This window comes from Ictalurus punctatus, chromosome 17, assembly GCF_001660625.3.
Source record: "Ictalurus punctatus breed USDA103 chromosome 17, Coco_2.0, whole genome shotgun sequence".
In the NCBI taxonomy this organism is placed as follows: Eukaryota; Metazoa; Chordata; class Actinopteri; order Siluriformes; family Ictaluridae; genus Ictalurus; species Ictalurus punctatus.
In genome coordinates this window covers 4,172,409-4,183,394 of record NC_030432.2, presented here as the reverse complement: position 1 = coordinate 4,183,394, position 10,986 = coordinate 4,172,409, and the positions used below count along the sequence as shown (strand labels likewise).

Genomic DNA, 10,986 nt, shown 5'->3' with positions numbered 1-10,986 from the left:
GCAAAAGTGGAAGGTTTTAGACTGGACAAGTCCTGAAAAGCTTCACAGAAGAAGAAACCAACAGTTTGGTGTCAGTGAGTCACAGGATTGATGCAGTTATTACAAGCAACAGATATACAACCAAATATTAAGTGTCATTTACTTGAAGACTCTGTTCTTATACTTTTGGTCACCTAAAAATTGGGTGGTCTTCCACCAAAGGCGCCGTGTTCCAAGTTGTTTAACACATCTAGATGTAAATATGAGGAAATGAAAGCCGAATACCTGATCTATCGTCTCGAATTCGTCTTGAATGAACTGATCTCAAGCCCGAATGAAGAGCACAAACACGTGAACCGGCCTTGCTGTTCCAATAGTTTCAGAGGGGACTGTACATTTATAGGAGACGCATCATAATTCACTCGGCGCTGTTGAGGTTGATGCATTTAATAAAAGCAGACGAAGAGAACGTTTACTCACAAGGTACAGGGAAGGGATTATGCTTCTCTCAGAGCATTGGATGGTTTCAGTAAATATTTAGGCGCCTATACAGTTTGTGCCGTACATGTTACTGGCATTGTTCTTTAAATTAGAACTGAAAATAAGGTTAATGTGTAAATGTGTTTTAGATACGGAGAGGAATCCGTCCTTGGTTGTGCTCCTGATGCATACACTAAATTAGAGCTGCAACAACTAATCGATAAAATCGATAATAATTGATAATGAGATACGTTGACAACGACTTTCATAATCAATTAGTTGGTCTGCGTGCAGTACGTTTACTGCTTACGTTACTTCTGTTCCGAAAACACTTCGGAGAGTAAGTACTAAAGTTGTGTCCAAAACTAAGTACTGTACACTTACACTATGCACCGGGGAGCCGTGGACCCCTAGTGGTCAGTGGTGTAATTGCAGGGGGTCCGTGAGAAAGTTTTAAAAATGTTTGAATAATTTTTATTTATATATATATATATATATATATATATATATATATATATATATATATATATATATATATATATATATATATATATATATATATATATATATAGTTAATTGGATCAAAACATTAAAGTGAGATGTTTTAATATTAACCAATTTTGTTATTTGCGTGTATTCATAAATATCACAATCGTTCATTGCTGGATTTATTTTAAAATTTGTTTACAAATGAAATGATCATTCGCAAAAACCTGTGAGTGGTAGAGAAGTTCAGGTGTCGCACTGATGGATAAAATAAACAAAGGATAATTCAGAGAGTCAAATTAAATGTCACACCAATAATAAAATGTAAAAAATAAAATCGTGAAATGTTTTGATTCAATTTTAAAGTGTCCAATGTTAATGTTAAATATTAATAAAATAAAGCAACATATATAGAATCCTTGTGGATTGTTCGAAAGATTCTCGGGGTCCAGAGCTCACAAAAGGTTGAGAACCACTGATCTAGTGTATGAATTTTAGGAAGGTGAAATCGTCTCAAATGGAACACATTAGTTTTTTACTAACCCGAAAGTTTTCACTCATTCGATTAATTGAAAAAAAATAATAAAATCGGCCAACTGATCGTTTATGAAAATAATCGTTACTTGCAGCTACACTACACTAAATTAAAGACACAACATTAAGGCAAAAAGTCAAAACAGAGTTGTAAACAGACCCGATACAATAAAAGGCTCAGATAAACCTTACATTAGTGGCAGATACTGTAAAATACTGTGTTGCAGGTGAATGAAACTTTCTCAATCATGTATGCTTGAAAATCAAGTGTTCCCTCTTCACAGGAAAACATTCAAATACATTTAACTGAAATCATCCGGTTTTTTTTTCCATTAGATTTTTTTTTTTTTTTTTAAAAAGATGGCTATTGACCTCAATGTGCTCACAACAAAATAAAGGTTGATGTTAAGCGCTGCAGTAAAGTTTACATTTTGAAAACAAATCAAAAAGATATACAAAAAGTTAGATTAAATTCATTTTTCATTAGCAGATGATGCACTATTCAGTTTAAATTTAAAAGGAACGATTTTGGATTTAGACGCTCAAGCCCTATTCAGACCGCATTAGTTTTACACGGGGAGTCGGGTTTAAATAAATTCAAAAAGGTGGCCGCGTGTGACGAGACGTCTCTTGCTGTACACTATATTTACAGGGCTTTGTGTGGGATTGTAATTTGTCTCATTGCTGTATAAAGTCAGTCATAATTTCAATACAAACTATTTAAGCTACGAGGCCATTAAATGGCAAAAGAAAGGAAAGCTTATATTTGTAAACGTCGTCTTCCAGGTTCATTCAAGGTGAACGAGTGCTAATCTGAGAAACTAATACGGTCTGAATAGGGCGTTAGACCTAACTTATTGCCTGTTTTTATTCCGTGGAATGGAGTCATTCTGTTTATCGTGTATTTCATGTGTAGGATTTCAGCGGGCTTGGTATTTCTTGTTGCTATTATATACATTCAAGAGACATTTCAGTAATGTCCTAGGCTTAACATGCTTCACGGTTTCCAGCATTCAATCTTAAATTTGCATTCGAACATATAGCAGTGAGATAAAGGAGCCTTCAAAACAACAGAAGCATCAGCTGGCGACGTGACGCTCGTTTCTTGGGAAGACAAAACATAAAGGGTATCGGTGATGAAAATTCAACAAGACCGAAAGGGACGAGTCCCAGACGTGTTTCTTAAATAAAAATCACACTTTCTGATTTGCCCTTCTGGTTGGCCGGCTTCTTGGCACGTCCTCCGTCTTTCGTTTCCGTCTCTTTTCCTTCCCCTGCTTCTCCAGGGCTGTTCTAATGCGTGCCAAGATGTGTTTTTTGGGGAACTTTAGAGTGGTGCACCCAAACTGGCTCACTCCGCCTGTATCTCCTGGTAGTTTCTCACGTCTCTGGACCCAGCTTCGCCAGCCAGGCTTCCAGCAGTACACGCTGTCGTAAAAGCGTGAGCCGTTCTCACCACCCAACACGTAAATCCTGCGCTTCCATCTCGCGACGCCTGCGGCAGCTATGCGCCGTGGCAGACCTGGAAAAACAACTGGACTGGGAGCGCGGTCACTACCGCCACCTCCGATTCGCTCTACTCCGGCCATGACGTCCCGGTCAGTCCCCATCGCCCGTCCTTCTCGGAAAAACAGGACTCGCCCGGTGGCGTCAAGCGGTTCCAAATGGGTGTAATTGCCATCCAGAAATTTAGCAGCGTCGCGCATGTACCCGCCCACCGCGCACACTCCTCCACGTACTGCTACTCCTCCAGCCAGGCAGGTGGCACCGGAATCAAGTCCGATGCGATTCCAGGTCCTTGTACCGGTGTGGTAGATGAGCACACCGGCATGCACCATAGCCCTGTTCTGCTCCAACGTGGCGCCTCCGAGCAAGTACAGTCGGCCTCGGAGTGTGGAGCAGGCAAAAGAGCGTAGCGGCAGTGGCAGACGTGGACCCGGTGCCCACGTTAACGTGGTGAGGTCGAATGTTTCACAAGTGTCAAGAAGGGCTGATCGGTTGCAGCCTCCCAGGGCGTAGAGAAAGTTCCCTGAGCCAAGGAGTCCGAACATGGCACGCGGCTGCTCCATGGATGGCCGCGATATCCAGCGGTCCAGCACCACGTCGTACTCGTGCATCGACGCCGAAACTTGGCCCGTTCTTAAAATGCCACCGGCTACAAAGAGCCGGCCACCGACAGCCGTGCAGCCTGGACACAGCAAAGAGCCCAGGGCTGAGAGTTTCTCCCACTTGCCCGTTCGTGGGTCAAAACAATCCACCGTGTAATCGCTCTCTCGTAAAGCCTCATCTTCCCTGGGCTTAAGATCCACGCAAACAATCTTCTTCTCGAGCATGCCCTCACGAGGCCTCAGCGGACCTCCCATGGCCTCGGTGCCCGCCCTCGGCCCAAGCTCTTTGTTGAGCCGCCTGCTCTCCTCGGGGGCCAGCAGACCCGGGCGCAAATGACGAAGCAGAGTAGGCATGTGCACGTAGCGTTCAGCGGGTCGGTGCTCAGCCCAGCGTCGCGCTGCGTCGTACACCTCCGTCTCGGACTCCACCCCGAGCCGGTCCGACTCCAGGAGGCTTCCCACGGTGCCTGGGTCCAACAGGAGAAAGTCTCGCTGCCGTGCCACTCGAGGGAAATGCTGAGCCACCAGCCTCAAAGAGGCTCTGAGCAAGAGCTGGTCGTGATGCGAGCGTGCCAGAGAGTACATACCCAAACAATTCTCCACAGAAAGGTGTTCAAAGAGGAACCTAAAGGAACAGAAATGTGTTTTTCTTCACTAATTGTGCAGACAGTTTTTGATGTTTTGTGCTACGGTACACAAACATCAAAGATACAGAATCTTATCATCAGGTAAACCTACCACATTCATGTACCTATGTGCAGCGTGAAACTAAACCAAACCAAATACTCAACCTAACTACTCAGACTTCTGGAAAAACAGACAGCGATTACGTTCATCTAAAAGAGGAAGAACGGGTGAAGTACGTTCATCTGTTACCTTGAACAAAGATTCTGCAAGGGCATGACTTGAAGACGGTTGGCTGCCACAAACAAGTCCTCTGCCGTGTCGAGGCAGAGCCCCGCTTCCCCCGTGTACACGAACTGGATAACCGTCTCCATGACCGAAGGAGTCACCTCCTCCAGGCGGATCTCGGTGAGCCGAGACTCTACCAAGGGGCTGGTGAACATGGCACGGAAGTACGGGCTGACCGCAGCCAAGAGAACTCTGCAACGAACAAATTAAAAACAACACTACACCGGTGAAGATTCAGGCTGCAACTACTAACCGACAAAACTCAATAAATAAGAACAGCTTCATTATGGATTATTTAGACCATGTTTATGAAAGCGTGCCACGTCACTTCCTTCAGAACTTTTTAATGACGTCACTTGTGTTTTCACGTCAGTTAATGTTTCGATTGGTCATCATTCGTTTCATGTTTATAAACCGCCGTGTCTCGAGTTGGCAATCTTTATCCGGTTTTCCAGCCGGATCACACGTCTATTTATCAACCGTTCCTGCGATCACAAAATATTATCCCATGCTACTATGCACTTAAAAGTCGAGACTTCGTATAACGACTCGAAGAAGCGTGCGCGTTAAAAAAAAGAAGAGATTTTCTCGCTGGTGAAGTCATCCAACCGGCATCCTGCTTCCGGGTCACGCTCAAGTCAATCCCAAATAAGAGTCGATTCACCAGGCACTGAAAAACGATTCGCTTTGGAGTCGATTCCACACACCAAAAACTGATTCGCCTTGTGTAAAAAAAACACACCGAATAACACACCCTCGCTGTGCGTTATTTCACCGAGACTTATTAATATTCTCATGCAGTGTGAGAGATGATCTGATAAACGTCAGTAATGTTATAATACGGTGTAATTAAGCCTCGTTAAGAGTTCTGCAGTAGTATTAGTTGACTAAAATCCTGCTAGAAATATATGTTTGGTATTTAATATACATTTTTAAACATTACATTTTAAAACAGACATTTTGTGGGCGATTGTGAGCTTTGCAGATCTGTGTACATTCACAAACGTAAACGTGCATTACGCATTAAAGGAGAAGGAAAACATGCAAAAGCGTCACATGACCCCTTTAAGATAAGATGGTGTTTATACCAGGGTCTCAGACTATGAACAGTGACTGCATACAGGTTTTAGGAGACGCACCTGTGGCACATGAACTTCTTTCCCTCGACTAAAAGGGTGACGTCACACAACTGCTGAGCATCAAGTAGCTGCTTTAAGCCTGGGAGAGAAAACAGAGACTGTGAGAGAATTCATGCTATTATAATGATACACATCGGGAGCTCATCACATGGCATACATACGGAACTACACAACACAGACCTACGTGAACTAGACGCTTGTATTGTGTAAGGAATATAGTAATTATTCGGGGTGTGCAGTAATGGGAAAATAATCAATGTTAGGGTTGTGTAAGTCAAAGCACTGACACTGGAGACTCATTCCATAAACGTTAAACAAACGCCGATATGCATTTTTTTCTTTGATAAATAACACCAAATTATATTCATTAGGTTTAGATTCGAGTCTCTGTGAATGAGCTGTTGCCATAATAAAGTATTACTATGCGCACACAGAAACTTTATCAACACCTACCGACCAATCAGATTGGAGAATTCAACAGCGCTGTGTTATAAAGTGAAAAAAGTACACACAGCGATAAGTCTACATAATCTGCAGTACCAAACTACACTATATGACCAAAAGTATGTGCACCCATAACAATCACCCAGTTGCATGGAACATCTGTGCACGCTGTAGCGTTAAAAAAAATTTTTCCTTCACTGGAACCAAGAGGCCCAAACCTGTTCCAGCACAACACACAGTGCACAAAAAGTGCGAGCTCCATGAAGACGTGGTGTGTGAAGTTTGGAAGAAGGTGGAAGATCTCGAGTGTCCTGCACAGAGCCCTGACCGCAACCCTACTCACTCATCACATTTGGGATGAACTGGAACCGGAGCCTCCTCACGTCAATGTCAGCGCCTGACCTCAACCTCACTAACGCTCTTGTAGCTGAATGAACACAAATACCCATGGCCATACCCCAGAATCTAGTGCAAAGCCTTCCCAGAAGATGCATAATGGGGTGCATTAGAACAGCATGTTCAAGCACATATGCGTGTGACGGTCAGGTATCCGTAAACTTTTGGCAGTATAGTGGAGTACAGTTAGTGTCTCACCCTGAGTAATGTACTCTCCTAGGGGAGTAGTCGTGTCATCTGGAAAATCCTCTTCTTCCGAGTCGCTGTCCGAGAGAGGCTCTCCACCACCGCCATCAGCGTCCTGCCACGGCTGCGGCCTCCACCTCACGGTCCCACCTTTACCTGTGTTCATCTGAGAGACAACCTTAAATCAGGAACCCGAAAAACATCTAGCTGAGAAACTAGTGCTGTTTGAATAGGGCTTATTAGGCATCTTTAGATTAGATTCGATTCGATTAGATTAGAGGTGATCATGTGGAAAGACGTCACACTTGAGGAGGAGTTAAATATCATTTTGAATGATATCTTCTTGCAGAAGTGTAAGGGCTATACATTTTCAGCACGATTATCGTGGTGTGTGTGTAATGTGAGTGCACAGGTTGAAGTGTAAACACACGGATTGTGTGTGTTTCCGAGTCTCAGATAAACGGAGATCTGCTGCACTCACAGCCGCCATCCTGCGTCCCTGAGCCGTTCTCGAAGCAGTTCTTCACACCGTGCTGGACATCTTCAGGAGGTTTAATCCATCACTGTGAATCCTGACACATCTCAGACCTCCGTGTCTTTCCACCGCTAATTCTCAGAAATCCACCGTGTCCTTAACCTGAGGAAAAAGAAACCACCAACTCGTATAAACACACATATACACATACACACACCGCCACTACTACATATAGAAACAGTAATGGTAATTACTCGCACTCGGCCACATTATCCCACTGCTAGTTTGTCTATCTTAGAGCTTTTCTTGAACCGCCATGCTGGAATTATTTTCCTACCCGTATTTTAACACATCCGGCTTCTCTGTTTTAGCGGTTTATCCGCGAATCAACAGCGACGATATGAACTGCTAGCCAATGCAAGCGCGTAACAAGTCACACGATTAACCAATCACAGAACAAAGAGGCGGGATTTTCCGAATACAGGCACGTTTAAAATATCATGTAAACGCTCCGGAACAACATAGGATAACTTCCGGTGTCTCAGCGTCGCAGAAATGTGGGATGTTACTCAATATGCGTAGTTTTATGTTGTTATTTATTTATTTATTTTACTTGCAATTTAAGATGATACAAACATCGCGGTCAATAAAGAAAAGACATAACTATAGAGAAAAACAAATGAATAAATAAACTAAAAAATAATAATACACAATACTACTAACAAACACCAGGGGGAGCACAAGAACAATGAAACGTGTTAAAGTAAATAAACATCAAAAAGATTATGCGTAAATGTCAAAACTGCGGTATAGTGTGTGTTCTAGGGTTGTGATAGCTTTAATATTAGTGGAAGCCAAATTGTTGGTCACTTAGCAATTGTTATCCTTTTAAACTGCTATACAGCTGGATGGGATGAAGACATTTGTACAAAGCCTGGCAAAAATGATGGAATCAGCACACACTCAACCTGGATTTTTTTTTTCCTTCGTAGCAAATAAACAAATTACAGATATGACACTAAACTATTTTGTTTAATATCTGAATATTCTGGCTTTGGGAAACACATTTGAGTAACATATGAACACCAGAAACAACAGAAAAACAGAAACAACAACAAAAAACCCTTACTCTGGCACTTTGCTTCTTCTGGCACTCAATTAATGATACTTGTATAGTAGCACTACTTGTATTCTTCTCTGCTTGATATCGCTTTGCTTGTATTTTCTTATTTGTAAGTCGCTTTGGATTAAAGCGTCTGCTAAATGTATACATGTAAATGTAATCTCAAACAAATTAACTTTAATTATTTTAATTAATGGCACATTTTCCCACAGATCAAGTTCAAGAAAAAAAAAATGTAATCATTAACAGAAAAATCACAATTAGTACTTTATGCTCCTCCTTGGGCCTGAGTTATGAGGCGTGGACTTCACTAATGAAAAACAATATTCTCCATCAAGCTGGTTCAAACTTTCTCAAATAGAAGTTAACAGAGCAGCTTTGCAGGATGGAACCTTGTCATGGACCAGTTTTTACATTTAAAGTGTTGTCTACTGCTCTGAGCAAAGCATCCTGGATTTAAAAACAGTCTATTGTCATATTATATCACCATTTCCATTTCCATTGGATAAAGGGTTGATGAAGAGGTTTAAACCAGGGGATCCCAAATGTTTTTTAGCCACAGACCCACTCTGTGCAGATTTTATCTAATGAATATTATTTGAACACATACAACAATCGTTTGTCTAGTTACTGGAGCCACAGAACTTTATATTCTTGAGCTTTCCACTCAAGTTGATATTATTTATAGGCCCACTTGGGGTTTTAAAAAAAAATATATATATATATATATATATATATATATATATATATATATATATATATATATATATATATATATATATATTTTAGTTTTAAACACATTCAATTCAAGTTACTATTCAAAGCAGCGAATAAATATAAGAACCCAATAATAAGTATAATTTATAACTGATAGTGCTGATGTGTGATTTCAGGTGCTATTACTCAATCAAACCCCTGGCTCTGATTCCTGGACCCTGGTTAGAACCAGTGGATTTAGACAATGGATGGGGAAAGTTTTGACTTTTGTACACAGTAGCGGGCAGTAATACACAATGATGTTGGAGGAAGTAGACGACTAGGAAGAAGAAGAAGAAGAAGAAGGTCAATCCTAATTCAAATTAATTAAGAAAAAAACTCAACTGAAAGTTACAGATGCAGAACTGATCACATTTCTTACTGAAATACTGCACATTTGTTTGAATGCAAACAAGCATTTTCCACATAATGTTCCAGTTGGACATTTTTGTAGCAGAAAACAATACTCAGTATGTTGTAATGTGTTATTAATATTTATATTCTTGTTGAAACATGTCAGTAATAAATATAACAGGATATTAAGAACTGAACTGTCACTTCATTTATCAAACTTCTTCCACCATTATAAAACTGGACTGGTCTTTGGGCATTAAACTCAGGTTTCATCCCACTACTGTGTTATTGCATTATATTTCACATTATTTAATTCAGACTAAAGCAGCTTGATCGCGCTGTTCAGAAAACACAAAAACTTTCTGCCTCCCTTTCTGAGTAGAATCCACATAAAATAAGAAAAAGTTAGTTACTGTGCTTCTTAACAGTTTGTGTTGTGGTTCTCTGCGCCAACGTTTACTTGATTCTTCTTCTCAGTGGTCAAAGACGACAGGACGATTAGAGGGTTGTGCCACTTAGTGTGCAGATGTAAAATACATGCTCTGTCAGCGCCACCTATCGGGCAAGCGTGAATTAGCTGAAGGCGATCAATCATTTCGGTTTCGGTGTGAAAGAGCCTTAAGGGCCTGTTCACACCGGTCCGTTTTTCACAGCTCGTTTTTTGTGTTCACAAACAGGAGTTAAACACGAGCGACGCGCCGAATGAAAGCGTAAATTCACTCCCTGACAGTAGATGGCGTATTATTGAAACGCAGTAATACTCCCGTACACAAGGTGGCGCTGCACAACTTTCCGTTTCTGACACCCGCTTAATCACTGAGAAGAAGAAGAGCGCCAGTATTTAGCTCTTTAAGCCGTTCGCACTGTTTTTGCGAACTCGCTAAAGCACGTACATACTTTTGGGAAATGTAAGATATTTGGTGATTTGGCCTCTGCAACAAATACTTCTTTAAAACTAAAGTTCTCATATTAAACAATATACTCTTTTTAAATAAGTAAAGTCACAACAATAGCATTCACATAGTTATGGGAAGACCCAGATTGACGGTAAATAGTCTTTTTTTTGTGGTCAATCGATAATACAGCAACTCAATAACGGGGCACTTACCAATTCAAATAAGAAATGAAGAAGACATATACATATACATGCCAGGATAAAATAAATACAATGGACTATCAATCAGCGGATTATCATTTGCATATTTGCAGGGAAGAGACAAAGAAACAAACAATGCTATTTAGTGTAAAAAAAACAAACAAACAAAACAACAACAAAAAAAAAACACCACTGAAAGACTTAAATGGCTCATTTAGAATATATGCTTACATTTCAGTGTCGTCAAAAAATAACCACATCATCATAACTACACTTGTATAGTATTAAGTGTGTAATTGTGAGTCTGGTGAAAGGACCGCTTGTTTGTGTGTGCAGGCAGAAGGATTTATTAGAAGTGAGCATTTTATTTCGGGTCACTTATACACACTAAAATGGTGGGTGCTGGCTTCGGGTGTAAAACAGTTTTATTACCAGTCGTACTTTTATATTTATATCATTGGTCAGCCAATTTTTGACGTAGCTCGTAAAAAAACATCATCCCCCCCTCACACTGAGAG

General features: G+C 41.0%; 1 protein-coding gene across 2 annotated transcripts in view; it reads right to left on the bottom strand.

Annotated features, from left to right (window-relative positions):
* si:dkey-260j18.2 (uncharacterized protein LOC325231 homolog) overlaps positions 1 to 7,498 on the bottom strand; it is an 8,845-nt gene extending 1,347 nt beyond the window's left edge. Inside the window, exons 1-6 of one of the 2 annotated variants that reach the window (XM_017491669.3) lie at positions 7,394 to 7,498; positions 7,146 to 7,301; positions 6,677 to 6,830; positions 5,639 to 5,717; positions 4,464 to 4,691; positions 1 to 4,212 (exon numbers count right to left, since the gene is read on the bottom strand). The exon at positions 1 to 4,212 is cut by the window's left edge and continues 1,347 nt beyond it. In XM_017491669.3, the coding sequence (XP_017347158.1) occupies positions 2,673 to 4,212; positions 4,464 to 4,691; positions 5,639 to 5,717; positions 6,677 to 6,830; positions 7,146 to 7,154 (2,010 nt within the window). In that variant the 5' untranslated portion in view covers positions 7,155 to 7,301; positions 7,394 to 7,498 and the 3' untranslated portion in view covers positions 1 to 2,672. The remainder of the gene's footprint in view (positions 4,213 to 4,463; positions 4,692 to 5,638; positions 5,718 to 6,676; positions 6,831 to 7,145; positions 7,302 to 7,393) is intronic. The other variant, XM_017491670.3, reaches the window with a different exon arrangement.
* Positions 7,499 to 10,986: the final 3,488 nt, after the last annotated feature.